Below are 21078 nucleotides of genomic sequence, written 5' to 3' on the forward strand. Positions count from 1 at the left end.
TGGTTCAAGTAGAACCATTTAAATAATTATAATTATTTTTTTAACCCACCATAAAATGTAAAAAGAAAGCAGAGTAATACAATGTATTACTTAAAAAAAGACCAAAAAAAAGACATTGAGAAACTATTTGAAAAAAAAATTAGCAAAAAAAAAACTATTATCTAAACTACTATTACTACTACTGAAAACTCACCGCAGCACCAAGCCGCCTGAGGCCAACACAGGTACGCACGGTCCTTCTCCATCCCAATCTATTCAAAGCCTCCTTATTTACACCCTCCTAGCCCAGACGAGGACGACATGCTTTCCGTTTAGCCCTAGACGGATGGCCAAAATGGACAATCTTCGGCAATCTGTCATCCACATAACGTGCCCTATCCATCTCAACCTATCTTTCATTATAGCCATAGAAAGCGGGATTGAGCCACATTTATCGTACAGCCTACTGTTTGAAATACAGTCAGTCTGTCGGGCACCCAGAACAATCCGTAGGCAATTTCTCTGGAAAACATCTAGCAAATCTTCATCTGCTTTTCGGATGCTTTAGAGCCATATTTGACCACTGTCATCACTGTACCTTCCAATATTCTAATCTTGGTTAGCAGACTTATCTTCCTATTTTTCCGAACTTTTTTTAACTGTGAAAAAACACCCTGAGCCTTGGCTTTCTACTTTTAACATCTTCACTGATCCCACCGTTCTTACTAATAATACTACCAAGGTAAGTGAAGCTGCCCACCTGACCAATCTTTTCGTTCCCAACGTCACCTTTTCGTCTTCACTCATTCCTAGCCTTAGTGACTTAGTCTTCTCAACATTAATTTTCGAACCTATTCTAGCATCCTGAACTCGTAAAACCTTTAAAAGTGATTCTAATAAAAGTGATTCTAAATAAAAAGTGATTCTAAATAATAAACATGGGATAAAACCACGTGCGGTTAAAAATCTCAAACTACTGACTCGAACAGCCCCCGCCCTCCATGTGGAACGACCAGTTTTAATGTTGTATATAGATAACTAAAATTCTGAATGATTTTTTCTGTTTTTATCCTACGGTGGCAAATACAGTAAAGGTCTAAAATATCAGAGATATGATAATCATTGCAAAAGAACTATATTTTTAGGAAAGTATAAAACAAACTAAATAAAAGGGGTCACAGTAGGACAATTAGAGTTTCGCTAGCGTCCTAGGGTTAAATTTACTCTTATTACAAAAGATTTTGAATGGCCAATCCGAAGGTTCTATCTATAGTCAGAAGAAACCGTGCGTGAACGAAGTAATCGTGAATCATTTGTGATCGAGATTCTCAACCGTCTGACGGATTCATTCCGAGGTACAGATAGATCATTACGACTAGCTCACGATCCAGAAGAGACCGTATCATTAAAAGAGAGGGACTCTCTTTTAAAAAAAAAAAGTACAATAGTGGAAAGAGAAGAGACAAAAATAAACAAATAGAATTAGGAAATAGCCGAGTAGTTAGCAGGCTAAACTTGAAATCATTTGTCCATGAGGACAGGGTTCGAGTCCTGGTACCGCTGATTATTTGGTTTGGAACGGAGGTCAGTGGTGTCACTTTGTAAGCTAAGCCAGATTCAACCGAGCTTTACAATGGGTACCTGAAGAAATCTAGGGAAGGTAAACAGGAGCGGTATGTGAAAGCACTGGATGGCTGGCCCCAAACCCCCCATCGCGCTCACTGGCTGAATAGCCATGAAACAGAGATCCACACCGCCGGTAGGGACTGCAAATTCCAGTGCCGTGTTCTTCACCTTTTAGCCTCCGAGTCCAAATTGTTAAAAGAATCTCATCCACACAAGCCAGGCATGAAACATTACAATTTTTCAAAAAGCAAATATTAGGAAGGTTATTCAATACATTAACAAAACACAATTTAAAATAAGAGGACATAGAGCTTCCCAGTCTCACGCCTTGTCCGAAGCAAATTAAAAAATTTAAATATAGCCCCTCATGAGCTTCAAGACGGAGAAAATAATTCCCATGCTAATACTTTAGGAGACAAATAATGGAAAAATTGACAGAAGACAGGAGAAAAAAAATAATCAAAAATGTGGCTGGAAGCCAGAGAAAAAAAAGAGCTTGGGCATATGTAAAAGAGTCAATCGCGACATTCTAATAGAGCAACAATAGAAACCTACCCAAACATTATGAACAAAAAAGAACAACATTAATATTGGTGCTTAAAAAACCACTATTGCCAACATTTTCCACTAGGCTATCTCCCAATAACCCCATACTTCCCAGATCACATTGATAACCTTGAATTTCAACTCTGATTTCAGGGCTGTAGCATGGACTATGGTTTTTGATGAGAAGTTATTTTTGGCGTATATTATTATATGAATTATCAAATTAGTATTTTAAATAATTCTAATTTTCAGTGAAGATATAATCGTTCTCTGCGCTGTTTCCCTCATGGCTACGTCAATCTTCAGTTTCCATACAAGAAAATTTTACATAAAGAGCAAATACTTTATGCTAATACTACTAGTAACAACTCACTGCAGCACCAAGCCACCTGAGGCTAACCCGGCTACACAAGCTCCTCCTCCATCCCAATCTATTTAAAGCCTCACTATTTATTAAGTTCCCATTTCCCTTAAATCTTTCCCTACAACATCCTCCCAATCAATTTAGGGACAATCTGATTTTCGTTTAGCTCTAGACGGTTGGACGACAAGGACAATCTTTGGCAATCCGTCATTCTTCATCCGCAGAACGAATCCTAGTTATCTCAATCTTTCTCTCATTGTACGTAGACCTAGAAAGCGGGACTGAATCTTATTTTTTCGTACAGTACTATTTTGCTGTACAGTGTACAAATATTTTGTACATGTTTATATTTACAGAACCAAAGCTGGATATTTTTTACTAAAAAAAGGAAGGTGAAAATGTTTACCTGTTTCGTCGTACCTGTTTTTGCATGAATACACCACAGTGCGGCAACAAGTGTGGCACCAACTAAGAATGAGATTACAGCAATACCGATGGCCACCTCTGTAGATACGCCAACGAGGACAAATTGAGCACCTGGGACTGAATTGTTCTCAAATCTTTCAGTGCTCATATCTACATGACTTTTTGAATCATCTGAAAGAATGTGATTACAACTAAATATTCGTACTAAGAAATTCGAACTAGGGTAACACATTTTTTTAGACAACTCTAGCACCAACTATGACACATTTCTTTTTGCCACAAGGGGTATTTGTGTTTGCTAGACACACATGTTCTAGAAATTTCTAATGATAAGATCCAAAACGAAAGGGCGTATCTAACATCTTCGTAGCTTTGAGGGAGAGCTTTTAAAACTCTTCAGAAAAAAAATTCTCAGGCTATTCACAGAAAATTTATTGTACGTAATTCAAACAGTACAACCCCAAAAATACAGATTATAGCCAGTATAGCTGAATAATGAAGCATCATTTGGATACATAATATATATTAGTATATTACGTAGTCTTAGGGCTAAGGTACTAGGGGTGGGTATATTGGTGAAAATCCACTAGAAGAACCTTTCTCACTGTTCAACTCATTCAAAATATCCTATAAGCTCTTTCATTTGTGACACGACGACATCATCTTTGTCATGTCTTTGTCAGATCGTATCTGTCATTGTCACGCTTTTGAGATAATTGCCAAGACCATATGCTAAGCTGTTCTCAAATGGAGAATCAGGATCAGCAAGGCAATGTATATTCAATCACACTTGGAACCTCTCATTCGATACGGGTCTTCTGATCCTCGCTTAAAGACAGCTCAGCAGACAGTTTTTAGGAAATATCTGAGATAATTGCAGTTCATGATAACAAACTGTAAGTAAGGAGCAACTCGGCCAAATAGTAACCGAAACTTTAAGACAGAATTTTGACACCAATAGATACGTCAAAAAATTGGCTTTTTATGCTGATTCAGAATATATAAAGTTCATTAATTTTAATATTACCCACCAAAAGCTACAAGGCTGAAAAAGTTTGCCTAATTTTCTAAAAAGGGAGAAACACCCCCAACCAGTTAAGTTATCTTACTAAAGATCCCACCAGCATATTCAGCATACTAGAGAATCCTACTGTAGAAGTTTCAAACTCCGATCTATAAAATGTGGAATTTCGTAATTTTTGGTAGAAGAAAGATTCCGGCTGTGCGGTTTTTTTTGGGGGGGGGGGGATGATCGTATTGAACCGATAGTCCTAGAATATTGAGAGAGGGCTCATTCAAACGGAAATCAAAATATTAAGTGTCTTTAAGTGACCAAAAAGAACGAAGGGTAATTAGCCCCCCTCCCATGCCCCTTTTTCACCAAACATCTGATTAAATTGTAAGATAGCCATTTGATACAGCATAGTTGAAAGGTCCAATAACTATGCCTTTGGGGATGACATGACCCCCCATTATCCCTGGGGAATGAGCTGCAAGTTACGCAATTTATCGATTGTTCACCTGTAGTATTTGTTATTGGGAAATGTACGGAATATTTTTTGGGGGAGGGAGGAGAATTCTGCGGGGGATGGGGGTCCACGTCGAGAATTATGCGTGGGGAACATTGTTTCCGGGAGGATCTTCCAGAGGAAATTTTACACGGGCGTGGAGGGAAAGGTATTTCCTGGCATGATTTGAAAAACATTCAGAAATTTAATAAGGTTTTTCCAACTGAAAGTAAGGAGTAACAAGCGACACAGAGATATAAAGTTTATAGCGGGGGCAGGGACATTACAATAATTTTACCAGTATTCCACATTTAAATATAAGACCCCCCCTCCCTTCCACCTCCTAATGCACAGGTATGCGTATAATTGAATTGTATTCCTTCTACTAGATAAATATTCTGCTTACCAAAACTAGACACTCTCGGTACAGGCAAGATGGGTCCTCGAACAATAATTTGTTGGGCAGTTGATACAGATTCTTCAAGGAAGGGCTTTAGACTTTGATTTTGGCAGTGTTCACGAGGGTTCACGCACTGAAAATAGGAATTATTAACTACAACCTCTACTCCAACATTAACAATCAGAAACAATATAAAAAAGAACTTTCTTTTGTTTTGAGAAATAATGTCTAAAGCTCTAAATTGGAATTTCAAAATCAAAGTTTTTAGCCCAAAGGTAGTCATTTGTTTAGCCCAAAGGTAGTCATTTGTTTAGCCCAAAGGTAGTCATTTGTTTAGACCAAAGGTAGTCATTTGTTTAGCCCAAAGGTAGTCATTTGTTTAGCCCAAAGGTAGTCATTTGTTTAGCCCAAAGGTAGTCATTTGTTTAGACCAAAGGTAGTCATTTGTTTAGAACAAAGGTAGTAATTTGTTTAGCCCAAAGGTAGTAATTTTTTTAGCCCAAAGGTAGTCATTTGTTTAGCCCAAAGGTAGTCATTTGTTTAGCCCAAAGGTAGTCATTTGTTTAGCCCAAAGGTAGTCATTTGTTTAGCCCAAAGGTAGTCATTTGTTTAGCCCAAAGGTAGTAATTTGTAAAGCCCAAAGGTAGTCATTTGTTTAGCCCAAAGGTAGTCATTTGTTTAGCCCAAAGGTAGTCAGTTGTTTAGCCCAAAGGTAGGCACATTGCATCTTGTCTGAATCAAAGCCATGCAAGGATGTTTAATCTCTAAGATTTAGCGACCAAGGCCTTATCAAGTAATTAGAAAATTCAAGTAATAATTACCTTGGACTTACGAAAAATAATGTTAAAGACAAGCATTTATTGATTTCTTTTTATACGGTTTTAAAAATAACACGAGTAAAATCCCATCTAATTTAGGGAATGATTCTAATTATAATTGTATAGCTCCAAATAAGGATGTTTTTCACTTAATTTATACATCTAGTCAGGAGTGTTCAAATATAGGGGGGGGGGTCACTATGCAGGAGATGTTAACTGGCTAAAAACAATACTTATGACACCTCTCTGCTACCTCGCAAACTATTTTTCAAAAAAAATTATTCGATTCATCTTTTAGATTATTAAATTATAAACCATCCGGATTTATATTTAAACTATTCTTGGGAAGCTTCTGTCGCATTCCCATCCTGACTCCCCCCAATGTCATGATTAACTAGAAGGTAGTAGGCGCTAGAGAAATAAATAGGCAATTAGAGTTCAACGAAAAAGAAACGAATTATAATAAGTGACACAGGTGGGATCTGATATTCCGAATATATTGAAATGTTTTTTTTTATAATTTGGAAACAATTTAACTATAGAGAATCAATTTTACTTCTGAAATTTATTTAACGAGAATTAAAACTAGTATCGGGGGGGGGGGCGGAGAGTTCCTCAACTGTTTCATAAGAAATGTTCAAAGGCAGAGTATTAGAGCGGGTGAGTTAGTCCTAGATACTTCCCCACGGCTTCTTTTTTGATACTTCTTTTGTGTGTGTTTGGGGGGGGGGGGGAACAGCTAAATGACAATTTGAATAAGGAGTGCCACCCCCCGCCTGAGTGAGGGACTGAGACTGAAAAAAATGTTCTTACCATTTTCAGATTCCCATGTGCTGTTTTCGGGTCAGTAGTGCAAAGTCCAAGTTTACAATGAAGATACATCAGTCCCAGGTCTGCATAATCAGGACTCATTTTGAAAGAGAACCATCTGGACCCTCCAGTGTTTGACCTTGGATGCATGCGGACCGAGAGGTGTGAAGGGCAGGTGTTTCTGATGAGTGTAGTCTTGGGGGCCGCTTTATTTTCATAGGAATTCGCTATACAGCATTTTTCTGTTACGATTTGAATGTATGGTACTGCAAAGAAAGTAAATTAACAATTAGTACCGCTGAAATAAATATTTAAATTATTGTTATTTTTTTATGTAACTGGAACCAATTTCAAACTCTACAATTATCTAAGTTTATTATGAACTTTAAGGTAAGCAACAGATGCACATATAATCCTTATTTCTTTTCTTCATTTTTATACCATTTATTCGAATCATAATTCTCTTTTTCTTTTATCGTTCATTTTATGACCTGGGTGGTTGTTAGGCAGTTTTTTACCCACACTGAGTTATCAAACGACCTTTATTGTTTTTTTGTTTTTTTTACACCAAAAGAATCATTTATCATATATAATTAGTTAAAAAAAGGAAAATATGTCACAATCATAAATACAATTACAGGTTCCCAGAATAGACCATATCCATTATACTTTTTGAGGTAGTAAGAAGCGACATGAAAACTTAAAACGAGCAGAAATTATTCAGTATATGAAAGGGGGATGTCCCTTCTTGAACGTCTCGCTCTTTACGCTAAAGTTTTTTATTGTTTTAAAAAATAAAGTTGTGAGACAGAGTCAAACTTTCGCGTAACTTTTGGTGGGTTAGATTAAACTTGATGAAATTTATATATATTTGAAATCAGCATAAAAATCTGATTCTTTTGATGTATCTATTGGTATCAGAATTCCGTTTTTTTAGAGTTTCAGTTATTAATGAGCCGGGTTGCTCCTTACTTACAGCTCGTTACGACGAACTGTTTGATTAGGCGACAATATTTCATATCTTATAAAATGTTACAATTTGATCTATAACTGAAGAGAATTGAGCAGTTAAAAAATTATAGCTAATTACACGTTAGGTTTATCTATTTACTTATTTTATTTAGTTTATTTGCTTTAGTTTTGTTTTTATTTAGATTTATTATTTAGTTTTATTTACTTGGTCTATTTATTTAGGTTTATTTACAGTATATTACTGCAAAATTACAGAACTGTTTAAAAGTATAGAAACGATACTGTAGCTCCAGACCAAAAACTAAAAAAATGTTTAACAAATAAAAGTTAAAAAGCTTCTTCAAACTATTTGAAATTATTAGATGATACGGCTGTGGATTTTCCAGACCAACTATCAATGTCAAGGAGACACACTTGTGCCTCTATAAAGAGGCGACCCACCACAATGTTAAGCGATTTCAGGTCCTAGAGGTTGCAGAGAGACGGCCGTGATCGCATTTTGTAGCCCATGCTCAAACTAAGAAACTTGCAAAATTTCATCCTCCTCCGACTTTATCTTCATGGGGTAGACTGGGCCGGAAGTTTGGACCCTCCCACCACAGCCCCCCTTTAACGTTGTCTGATTGGGCTGAAATTTAGAGGTTAAGCTTTCCTAGGGCCCGGGAGCTTATCCTCGAAATTTCAGCTCAATCCGATCACTCCTTCCCTGGTTTCAAAAAACCAAATATCGCCACTTAAAATTCCTCATTTCTTTTTTTTTCTTAGCCACGCCTACAGGCCACAGTTGGCAACGGATCCGGTTGAATGAGGACTCATTCGAAGCAGAATTCGACCTGTTAGGGCCTTTTGATATTTTCAGACCGAAAAAATTATCCCCCGAATTTACAGTTACGAAAAACCTTGTTTTCCTATATTAGCCCATGTTAATTTTTCCCACCACAGCCCTCCTTTAACGTTGTCTGATCGGGCTGAAATTCAGAGGATAAGCTTTCCTGGGGCCTGGGAGCTTATCCTCGAAATTTCAGCTCAATCTGATCACTCCTTCCCTGTTTTCCAAAAACCAAATATCAAGTTTTGCTTGCGTCAAAAAGATTCATCGCCTCACTAAAAAACAATTTCAATTAGGTCTCTTTAGTGTAGCGGTGAGACTTCTGGGTGTCAGGTGGAAAACCCGAGTTCGATTCACCGATAGATCAAATTTTTTATATACTGAATTTAAATTTAAAAAAAAAATTCAGTTTCTTTTTTAAATTATTTGAAAAAAATTATGTTTTCTAAAGAGTTAAAAAAAATGAGTTAAAAGGTCGACCCTTAAAACACCCTGTCGAGAAAGAAAAGAATAATACACAATCATCTAACAGTTAGTCAAGCAATAATAAGTAATAAACTGTACAAAAACGTGCAGAAATTATTTGAAAAAAACTACGTTTTCTAAAGAGTTAAAGAGGCTGAGTTACAAGGTCGAACCTTAAAACGTACAGGATTAGGAGGCACAGTTGGGGGCCCCGCCCCCAAACCCCCGCTTTCGCAGCCTTTAAATAAAAAAAAAGTTTTTTAAACTGAAAGTAAGGAGCGACATTAAATCTTAAAACGAACAGAAATTATTCCGTATATGAAAGAGGCTGTGCCCTCCTCAACGCCTCGCTCTTTACGCTAAAGTTTGACTTTCTCACAACTCTTTTTTTAAACAATAAAAACTTTAGCGTAAAGAGCGAGGCGTTGAGGAGGGCACAGCCTCTTTCATATACGGAATAATTTCTGTTCGTTTTAAGATTTAATGTCGCTCCTTACTTTCAGTTTAAAAAACTTTTTTTTTATTTAAAGGCTGCGAAAGCGGGGGTTTGGGGGCGGCAGCCCCCCAACTGTGCCTCCTAATCCCTGTACGTTTTAAGGTTCGACCTTGTAACTCAGCCTCTTTAACTCTTTAGAAAACGTAGTTTTTTTCAAATAATTTCACAAAGAATCGAACAAAAAGCTTGTTCCACTTATTTGAAATTATTAGGCAATTGGCTCAACACTTTTTCATACCAAATGCCAAAAAAATTGAATAAAAATTGTCTGCAATTATTGAATATCGTTAAGAATGAGCCCGACACAGAGACTTCCAAAGAGCTCGTGTTCCTTAATTCTTAAAGAAATAAATAAATAAATCGCAGCTAGCCATTGGAAAATATAACATATCTGACAGGATATTAGATTCCTTTTCAAAATTCCTACAAAATCTTTGTGCTATTGTGATTGTGGCTATAGAAGTATAAAGCAAGGGGCCACGGAAAGCGAATTCGCTGACGCTAGGCAAATTCGTCGTCAGGCGAATATTTTCAGCTTCACACGTCCAAAATTCGCAGTTCACATCTTTCAACTCCGAGTCGGATTGCAACTATAAATTGCCGATAAATTACGACTATAACCACTGTCAACTGATTTTCTAATTTTTCTTTTTATTCTGATACGACTAAAAATAGCTAAAAAGATAAGGCACCAAAAAGCTTAAAAAGGCATATTTTTCTCTCGAAGGTTTAGTTGTCTTATGACATCAACACATTCTTAATGTTTGAATTTTTACGGACGAAAAACGTTGTCAAATTTAAATAATTAGTTTTGGCTGTCCGCTTTCCCGGTTCAACGTGTCAACACTGATGAAAATGTGATATTCCCCTAAAAATTCAATAGTTTGAAATAATCTAAATTAAGATCTTAGAAAATCAGGAGTTTTCAGGCATAAATACACCTAAAATGCGTACACTATGCAAAAAAAAAAAAAAAAAATTGATTTCCTTGGTACATCAAGCCTAATCAGCCAATGTGAAACTGTTATGAAACTGCTATCTGTTTTTCCATTTTCTAGTAAAACAGATAGGTGAGTGATTATGAATAGTTCTATGCAGCTTTACAATCAGTAAAATAAATTTGGAGATGAAATTTCATTTCGTTGGCAAATTAGGGCCTCTTGTAAGCAAAGCTAGCATGATTAAAACCACATTTCTAAATGTTGAAAAACAAACAAAATTTAGCTGTTTACCCTGTTGTTAATATCTTTTTTCAGTTTAGTGCTCTGACAGCAATTCTATTGCAAATCGTGTAATTCCGGAACAATCCTATTCACATAATGGTAAATTCCACGGGAATTTACCAGTTTCGAATTTGGAAACGAGAATGTTATGTTCAAGTTTGAAAACAAGAATGAAGTAAAAAAAAAATTATTGATTGATGTATCAGCATAGATTAAAAGATGCAAGAAGCATTAAATTCGTTCCCCATGGGGAGGGCCTAGCCCCTACCCACAATATTTGTGATTGTTTTCTAATAATTTCGTATTATTTTTATACAAATTCTTTTTTTTTGCTATTTCAACGAATTCCTTCCCCTCAAACCCAAAAAAATTCGCTTCCTGTGTATGAAATCTGGTATGAAATTCCGCTGATAGAGCCAGAGATACATGAAATCGGTTTGGTGTTTTTTATTATTTCCTATGTTTACCAATAATTGCAAGGAGGAGGGAGGGGGAGTTTAGCAAAGTGAATATCATGTAGTGATTTTAAGGAATTCAATCATTCAAAGTCTATTTGGAGGCCCTATTTCTCATACCCAGTTCGTTTCAGATGGCACCACTATTCAAATCAGCTGACATTGGTTCGTTTCATGATACCCGGTTCGTTCCATAAAGGGGGACTGTGTTTTTTTAAAGAGGACATAGCAACGCTGCCTAGATTAGCTTCGATGTCTTATTTATAATTTTTGGCGGGTGTGAGTTGTCTAAATTTGACTTACCACCATCAACCCAAGTTTTGACATGTAGCGTTTCGTCATAGCCTACTTCTAGGCCAAATGATGAGCCTTCCGCATTCTTCTGATTGTTGACTATTAGTGTACTCTTCAAAGGTACTTTCATGTCCTTGTCACGATAAATTTCCATGTGATAAAGCTCCATTTGTGCTGGAATATCCTCAGATGGATCCTATAAAAAAAAAAAAAATGACCACTAAGTGATTAAATTCAATTCAGTTTAATTTACCTTACCTTAGACTTTAGATCCACCTGTGCCTCCAGAGGCACCCAGAGCATCAAAGAAGAGATGACAGTCGTCCCTCAAATAGAATGCTGCCATAACGTCTTCCCAATGGGGTTGTATGGACGTATTCGCGTTGAGAAGGTCCCTCTGGTATGTTCAGCGTATTGTGTTCTTTGGTCTTCCGCCTCGCCACGTTCCCATTGATTGCCGTTGATTGCAGGATGCGCTTTGGTATTCAGTCGTCTTTCATTCGTACAACATCTCCCAACTACTTCCATCTTCGGCTCCTCATCTTGTCGATGTCAAGAGGTTGCCCAGTAATTTGGCGTATTGTCTGGTTCGAAACGTGTTGTGTCCAGTATATGTTGAGGATTCGTCGAAGACAATTATTCTCAAAGGCTTGATGTCTCTTCTCTTGCTGCTGATTTTATTTCCAGCATTCGCTTCCATACAACATAACTGGGAGGACATTATTGTTGAAGATTCGAAGTTTTAGCCGGTTTGAGAACTTCTGTGAGCGCCAAATCTGTTTCAGCCTGGTAAATGAACCACTAGCCTGTCCGAAACGAGTATGGATCTCTTTGTCTATTGCCTCTGTATTTTCTGCTGTACTCCCCGGATATTTAAACTGGACAACCTGTTCTACATCCTCGTTGCCGCACTTTATGTTGAAGGGGGATCCCTGACAGCCATAGTCAGTTTAATTTATTACAAACAAAAAAAACATCAAATAAGCTACAAATGCCCTACCCTCCCCCTCCCCCCCCCCCGAAAAAAAGGTAAAAACACTTTCTGTGGGATGAATTTTTTTATATTCATTAGGAAATTTTGACAAAAAATTACAATGAATGGGATCCATAAAGTTAATCTTGGATGGACTATTTTTAGCCCTAAGTATTTGGGAGTGGTAATAAGGAGTGGTTGGTATTTCCAAGATTACCTCATATTAATGAAGAAATGAGAAAATTAAAGAAAATTATCATTTCATTGCTTCATTTAAGAAAATTAATATAACAGGAAATGTTTAGCAAGCCAAAAATGAAATAAAAATCTTAAGCTATTTTAAAATGATATTTCTAATTCTTTTCTTGCAGAGCCTTTTACCAATGTTGCCACAAAGTTTTTTTTTTTGGGGGGGGGATAGAAAGCTTTTTAATGCAAGAGCACTAAAACTAAAATTTACAACTCGTAATTTTGGCCCTATGTCATTTTACGTTTTAGGAAATGACAGAAAGAGGTAGTAAAAGTTCAAGAGGAGGGATGGTAAGGTAAGGTGGGGAGTAAGGTGAGTAAGGTAAGTAAGAGGGTGGGGAACCATAGTTCGCTTTTTCTATATCTTATTAAGTTTCAAGATTATATTGACAATTGATTGGAAACCACAAGCTTAGCTACTAGCTCAAAACTCATGTAGTTAATACAATGTCAGACAAAAGAATGTTCAGTTTAAAGATTAGGGGTTCAGAGCTGGAGGTGCACAGAAACTTGGAGGGGGAGAGCCCCTGATGATTTTCGAAAATAGGTTTATACAATGACCTATCATGGCATATTGAGAAACCTTGTGGGACATTTTAAAGGCAATGCAAATAATGAGCTATAAGATTCAAAGGGATAAGGATGAAACAAAAATGAAAAAAACATGAGATCCCTACTTAATGCAAATACTTCTGACACCATGAGCGGAATTACATAATCGATAAAAACAAAACCAAATCGTCACAAGAAAATTACAGGAAAATCACAAGATATCGCAAAAAAATATCTGCTTTTCGCATTCTCATTATTACTTTTCTTTTTTCTTTTTTTTTATTTACAAGATCCAGTCACATCAGTATTTTAACTAAATTAGTTTTAATTGCAATTGAAAGAAAAACCTTCCGAATAATATCTCAAATACGCCAAGTCTATTAAGTAACTTTACACTTGCAGATAAACTTTGGGGGGGGGGGGCTCAAAATTCGACTCAAAATTTTTTGAGCTTGAAAATAAGCTGAAAAGATATTTATAGATACTTACCATTACATTATCATCTGACTCTTGTATGAAGGACCCTAGGGGCAGCATTGGGTTATATTTACAGTCATGTGGCACTGCAATTTCTGTCACTGAATGGCCAGTCATGAGTGAGGCTGCCGGACTATCTTCATTATCGAATCCGGAACCTTCAAAATCTTCATCATCGCTGACAAAATTTGAGGCAACCTTTACATAGACCTGCAAAAATCTCAAATTTTACTGCCTGTATTGTAATGTAATCTACAAACGAAACTGTTTTAAGTAGACTTATTCCGTTTCCCAAATATCTTAGGGATACTTAAAGAACCATAAGGATACTCAAATCCTATATAACGAGCCTCGGCTGCTACGTGCACGCCTTGTATAATAGGAAAGCAAACGTGTTCAGGATGCAAGAAAAGTCGCTTTGTTTGTACACCTTTTAGAGTGGCATGCAGTAAGGCCATCTTTTTTGACGCAAGAAAATATTAAGATTTTGTTCAATTTGAGGAATGCGATTTTTTAACAGGTCCACAGTTGCAACTTGCATCGAAGGGACAAAGTACATCCATTATTGGGTTAATGGGTATCAGTTCTGTCCGTTCATGGAGCCGGAATTATGAAATGCTTAGTTTTCCTTTTCTCGTGTGTATGTATGTATAAATTTATTCCACATCATAAATGTAAAAATACAACACATATTGAGTAATAAAGAAATAAAAGGAACCTAAGACGTATAACTTCAAACATATGGTACATAAAGAAAACCAAAACAAAGAAGAACTGATAAGAAAAAAATAAAGGCAGTCTTTCACTGGAATAAACACGTGATCATCGCAGGACAATTTCAAGGGTACTTTCGCAATATAATCTGCTTCCTATATCTATCATTGGTTTTTTATACCGCGGACACTGGACTAGCAGCTCCGTATCACGAGGATAGGGAGCTATTGTTAGTCCAGAGAGGCAGCCGTTGCAAATATTTTGCATACTTATAAAACATGTTCGTACATCCTTAAAAACCGATGCAGTAAGAAGAAACCAAAATGGTGCAATGGCGAGCAAGTGTCACGTCAAGTTGTTTCACGTCTTATGTTTTAGCTTTTCTTTTTGCTGATTTTCAACCGAGTTTTTTTTTTTTTCATTTGGCCATCGCTACTGCCAGAACTGCACCCCAGTTTTGAGGTGTTTTTCACCCATGGAGGTGCTTTTCATTAAAAATTAAATTTTTAAAAGATTTGTAATTGTATTAGCCTCCATTTAACCAATTCAAACAATCGGGAGTTCATTTTCACTGACCTTGATACTTTAACGACATAATTTTCAATTTCAGCCACAAGTCGCGCCGTTGAAAATGTCAAGCCGTTTTTGGAAGTAGTCCAAGAATTTTTAATAGTCTCGGCATCAAAATAGCCTCCAAAAGAAAAGGACTGGTGACAGTACCCTGAAATTTATATTTTTTTGTTTCAATTCAACAAGAAAAATATCCAGTGATAAATGCTGAAGCAAAACCGGGTTTGCCACGAGCCATAAAACTTCTTTCCGTGGGTGCAGTTTCTATGCACAAACCAAATTTATTAGGAAAATTGCAAAGTACAGCTTCAAAAATGGAAAACAAATGTTTGGTGTTATAGTTCTCGCAGAGGAGGACGGCCATCAAGGCCGTATCCCGGATTTTTCTTCGGGGGAGGGGAAAGAAAAAGATATTGTTAATGTGCATTTTGTTACGTTTATTACGAGTCGAATAAAGATATCGGAGGGGGGTCAAATCCCCTCCCCCCCCCTTTCTGTATACGACCTTGATGTGCATGTTGATGTTGGCCAAATTCAAGTTTATCCCTGGCCAGAAAACGTTTCAGCAGTCACCCTTCAATTTAGCTATCAGGAGTACATTACAACTTTAAAGACAGAAGACGATTTATCAGGTGTTATTTTGTGCTGAGCATATGGTAATCATAGAATCTAGCCAAACAAATATGAAATAGAGTACTTAAAAAGCACTGAATGCTAAAACAAGAAAATAAGTAGCCTCGTAAAGTTGAGTGAATAATATATGGATAATAGCTCTTTTGATTTATAGCCTAGACTAATAGAGAAAAGAATTCTTTTCTCTATTATTAGAGAAAAGAATCCAAAATAGATTCTTTTTGGCAGTATTCTCAAATACCAAACTACACTGAAAGAATAATTAATATTCTATTATAAAGAGTGTACCTGCAAATGCTTTTAAGCAATTATCTTAGCCTTAAAAGACAACAAATTTGAGAATTAAATAGAGAGTCATAAATTTAAGATGATACTATAATTGCTATCCTTCTTCAATAATTACCTGAATTTAATTTACTTCTTGCTGCTTCTCCTCATGATATATTGACCAGATTACGTTCCCAAAATAACCTCTTCTGTTTTTTAGTAATAATATACTACACATTACAGCTCACCAAGTCTGAAAAACTGGTGCTCCTAAAACCCCTCCGATTCCTAAAAGCTTCTGGTTTAGCAGATCTTTTGATCTAATGACATTTCTTTTTTTGTCGTTTCCTGTTCTGTTTTCGAATAATGTACAATAAAAAATTTTTTTTTTTTTTTCTTCATTAGAAGGATAACCTTCTTCTTATTTCACCAATGCTATGATCTTACCCTGTAATGGAAATACACTGATGACACGTCAATCCTAGAGGTTTTCCAGAAAACAATATAAAGTTGTGCATTTGATATTCTAGATCATGTGTCAGTGGAAGCTTAAGAATATCTATTCATCCTTTTTAATTCCTATACCCCCTCCTAGTCTTATTTTTATCTCAAACATAGTCTTAAATAGGATACAAGCTAACATGTCTTTCTTCCCAAGCCTCTTTCTTAATTTAGTCAATTATATTCTTCGTATTTATGCATCTTTTCTTCAGCCTTTATTGGAATATGCATGTCCCGTTAGGGATTATAGTTTTATTTAATAAGCCAGGAATCAAAGCAAATAAAAGATAGCCCCTAAGATTGTTTTCAAAGCCTAAATGGCTTATGCTTATATTTTAGAGGAGGCGGTTTTGATCAAACAGTTCGTGGTAACGAACTGTAAGTAAGGAGCGACCCGGCTCAATAGTAAACGAAACTCTAAAAAAAAACTAAATTTTGATACCAACAGATACATCAAAAGAATCAGATTTTTATGCTGATCTCACTTATATAAGTTTCATTAAGTTTAGTTTTACCCATCAAAAGTTACGTGCCTGAGAAAATTTGCCTTATTTTCGATAAAAGGGGGGAAAACCCCCCAAAAAATCATAGAACCTTAATGAAAATCACACCATCGGACTCAGCGTATCAGAAAACCCTACTGCGGAAATTTCAAGCTCCTATCTGCAAAAATGTGGAATTTTGTATTTTTGTCAGAAGAACGTTCACGGATGCGTGTTTATTTGTTGTTTTTTTTTTATTTTCCCAGGGGTGATCGTATCGATCCAATAGTCCTATAATATCAAAATAGGGCTCATTTCAAACGAAATTAATAGTTCTAGTGGCTTTTTTAAGTGACCAAAAAAATGGGAGGGCAACTTGGCCCCCTCCCACGCTCATTCTTTTCCGAAGTCACCCAATCAAAATTTTGAGATAGCCATTTTGTTCAGCATAGTTGAAAATCTAATAAATATGTCATTGAGGATGACTTAATCCCCCATAGTTCCCGGGGGACGGGCTGCAAGTTATGAACTTTGCCCATTGTTTACATATAGTATTGGTTATTGGGAAGTATAAAGACGTTTCAGGAGGGATTTTTTTTCTGATGGGTGGGTATTGGAGGAGGGGGTTACGGGGGAGAATCCTTCCATGGAGGGTGTTTCCTTGGAGGAAGGAACATTTCTATGAAGGGGGCGTTGGATTTCCCATCATTATTTAAAAAACGATCAGAAATTAAATAAAAAAACTAGTTTTTTCAACTGATAGTAAGGAGCAACATTAAAACTCAAACAAACATAAATTATTACGTATATGAGGGGGTTCGCCCCCTAGTAAAGTTTTTTTTTAAAGCAGTTTCAAAAAAGCGATCTATTCTAATTAACCGGCCTTTGTGATTCAGGGGTTTGTGATTCGAACAAAATTCGAACTTTAGCGTAAAGAGCAAGGTATCGACTAAGGGGGTAAACTTCATATTATACGTAATAAACCATACGAATATAGAAGTTCGTTACGTAAGTTAATTCGTAAGTTACGTCAAAACAAATTTCGAGAATGCCATTTAGCCAAAAAAAAGTAAAATTAATAAACAAATTTGGTTTTGATTATTCATTTACGGTTAGCCAAAATTAAAGCTACTTAAATTCAAAAACGTTCAGAAATTAAATCTAAAAAAAACAAGTTTTTTTTTAACTGAAAGTAATTAGCGACATTAAAACTTAAAACGAACAGAAATTATTCCGTATATGAAAGGGGCTGTCCCCTCATCAATACCTCGCTCTTTACGCTAAAGTTTGAACCTGTCACACAACTTGATTTTTTAAAACAATAAAAAACCTTAGCGTAAAGAGCGAGGTATTGAGGAGGGGACAGCCCCTTTCATATACGGAATAAGTTCTGTTCGTTTTAAGTTTTACTGTAGCTCCTTACTTTCAGTTAAAAAAAAAACTTGTTTTTTTTTATTTAATTACCTTACAAGACAGGCGTGAAACCTTTTGTAACAGATTTGATCGAAAGGGTGTCTGTTATTTTTTTTAGATTTTAGGAAGCTAACAGTCGATCTATAGCTCTCACACTTAAATCTAAAAACAAATTAAATAAAGTTGATCAGTTTTACTTCTGACCGGCTCATTTAAGATACTTTACATAGAATTGTACAACTTAACGTCTATTAAAGAGATTTTTTTAATCTGTACGTAAAAAAATGCCGTCCTAGCCGAGTGATTAGCGCTCCGGACCTCAAATCCTGAGGTCTAAGGTTCGAGTCCTGGCGTCGCTGTTTATTTGGTTTGTAAGGGGGGTCAATGGTGTGACCCTGTAAGCTCAGCCAGAGTCGACTCTACTCTAAATGGGTACCTGGAGAAATTTGGGAGGAAAATAGGGGAAGCATGGGATGATTTGCGCCCCAATCCAGCATTGCACTCCCGATCGAATCAGGCAATCGGTACTTGCGCAACGCTGACCATTGGTCAGCCTGTGAAAAAGTTTAAGTTGTAAGTACAAAAAAATTGCCTTTTAAAGTGTATTTTTGCTTTCGGATGATGATGAAAATCAAAATTCTTTAATTTTTGCGACCCTTCATTTTGTATCGGGTATCCAAAATCATGTTTCCATTTGTTAGGCCATTTAGGGGATGGCTAGAAGGGTCATTCTCCTTTTAAGGCAAAGTTAAAAAAGAGTTGATAAGATAAAGGCAAATTTCTTTTTAAATAAAAAAAAATCGCAGATTCCCCTCAAAACTCCCCCCTCACAAAAGAAAACTTATCTTCTATCTTCGTCCCGTTATTTCGGTCTTAATTTCGAACTTAGTCTCGAATTCAGAAAAGAATATATGCAGATAAATTATTTGTAAAACATAAGAAGTTACAGGGCCAATTGTAAAAATCCTGAGGTTTCGGGAGGTTGACCCCCAATCCAAAGACCCCCTCCGCCTCCTCATGTAAGCACCAGTACCAGCTCATATTAGAATGCTTGTAAATTTACACGCCAATCTATAAGCTTGAACCTTACCGTTTTATAAAAATTTATATTTGGATTTTAAACAGATTAAAAGCCTCATTAACCCCTTGAAAAAGGGTAAATAGATATTTAGGCACAGAAAGAAAAAGTAAAGAAAAGGTAAACAGCCAAGTATTAAACTAGAATGACTCTAGGTTCGATTGGATAAAATAAGCTACTCAAGAGGAAATTTAGCCCCTTTCCCTTGGGATGTCTGTCCCTGGCCACCTCAAGCAAAATGAATCTTCAAATAAAATCTTTGAACTCCTTAAAGGAGTTTTCACCGTTTCATAAGGTCAAAATGAAACCAGTCAAAAGCAAAAGCGTATCCAGGAGTGGGGGAGGGGGTACCGGGTTTGAATCTCTCCCCTTCATTAGCAAAACTGTCCAACTCGTCAAAACGTAAGAAAAATACGTATCAACAAACTTTTGGTGCGTTTTTTTAAAGTTTTTTGCCCTCTATATTCTAAGATACTCAATATTCTAAGGTGCGATTTTTTTTTGCGTATATACTCCAAGATCTAATAGGTTATGCAACATGTTGGTTCACAAGTTCTGTCCCAACGTAAAATACTAATATGGAATCGACTTGAAATTTAAGACTTGCCATACGTGGTTGACTTGGTGCCATGTATGATTATGGAGGTTCAGGCCCCATAGTTCTATTATTTTTTTTTTTTGTGGCTTTTCCATTTTTTTTTTTTTCACTAGAGAGTTTATTCAATGGTTCTGTTTTTTTTTCTCTTTTTTTTCGTAATTAGTTATTTATTTTAGTTGCCGTTCGACCCCAGTGCGTTTATCGTTTGATCTTTAGAACGACTACTGCTACTATTTATATGTTGAAGTATTTTGGTTGTAAATGAATACATCAATCTATTTACTATTATTATTATTAATCTGCACGAACTCTGCAAGAAGTGGTGATATACCAACACCAATCACGTCAATTACTTTTAATTCTATACGTCCTGTTAGATAACATCTGCCTGAAAAAAAAAATGAGTCTGAGACTGACTTACCATAGTCGAATTAGTAATTATAAAATGACCCCCGATGAAAAATAAAAAAAATTGTAAGATCCAATGTTTTGTCAAGTTTTGTCACGTGTTGGATTGCATTTTCTATCCGAAAAAAACTAATATTGACTTTATTCATATCCTGAAGCTTAACTTATTTCTTATCTTTACTTACCATATTTGAGAAAGTGATTAATCTGCACAGACCAAGCATACTAGAACCAATGGCATCTGTTACCTATATATCCTGTCAGATAATGTTTGTCCGAAAAAAGATACTAATACTAAACTTGTGGTCTGAGATTTTATCTTAACTTGCCATAGTTTAGTAAGTGATTATAACAATGACTCTGCATGAAGCAAAACGAAACTTTAATATCCATCTAGCTCTGTCACGTGATAGTCTGTATTGTCTACCTGGGAATAAAAAACACTAATGTTGACGCTGTTCATATTTTGAAAGCTTACCATATTTGATATTTTTTACTTACCATATTTGAGTAGGTGGTTAATCTACCATCAGTTATTACAGTAGCTCCACATGACGTAACAACTGACTTCAAGATCCAATGAGTCCTGTTCCGAGTTGCTCTGCATGTTCTGTCTGAAAAGGCAATTCCAACAATTGGACCCATGTCTAAAGGCAGCGAAGCACTCATATGCTTAGGTTCACATTCCAGTTGAATGGCCTCGTGAACACGTTGACTCAGACCTCGCGCATTACCTAAAATATTTATAGTCACAAATGTGTTCAAAGAAAAATAGAATGTGTATATTTATATAATAATCTAAATGAAATACTTAAAGTAAATAGGTATTTGAGCCATTGTTTAGTCACTTAGCTATTACAGCCGGATTTTTGTTATAGCAAATTTGTCAGAAGAAAATATAGCAGCTAGTTCCACACGCTGAAAAAAGGTTGGGGTCAATTGAAAAGCCCTT

The 21078-nt window shown here is 36.2% G+C and overlaps 1 protein-coding gene across 2 annotated transcripts in view; it reads right to left on the minus strand.

Moving 5' to 3' along the window:
- LOC148942487 (transforming growth factor beta receptor type 3-like) overlaps positions 1-21078 on the minus strand; it is a 246130-nt gene that overhangs the window by 6557 nt on the left and 218495 nt on the right. The window contains exons 8-13 of one of the 2 annotated variants that reach the window (XM_089102668.1): positions 20628-20860; positions 13475-13672; positions 11221-11407; positions 6481-6743; positions 4856-4982; positions 2936-3112 (exon numbers count right to left, since the gene is read on the minus strand). In XM_089102668.1, the coding sequence (XP_088958794.1) occupies positions 2936-3112; positions 4856-4982; positions 6481-6743; positions 11221-11407; positions 13475-13672; positions 20628-20860 (1185 nt within the window). Of the gene's footprint in view, positions 1-2921; positions 3113-4855; positions 4983-6480; positions 6744-11220; positions 11408-13474; positions 13673-20627; positions 20861-21078 lie in introns of both variants that reach the window. The other variant, XM_089102667.1, reaches the window with a different exon arrangement.

The sequence above is a fragment of the Artemia sp. Qi Xiang Cuo genome, chromosome 16 (assembly GCF_049724085.1).
Source record: "Artemia sp. Qi Xiang Cuo chromosome 16, ASM4972408v1, whole genome shotgun sequence".
NCBI lineage: Eukaryota > Metazoa > Arthropoda > Branchiopoda > Anostraca > Artemiidae > Artemia > Artemia sp. Qi Xiang Cuo.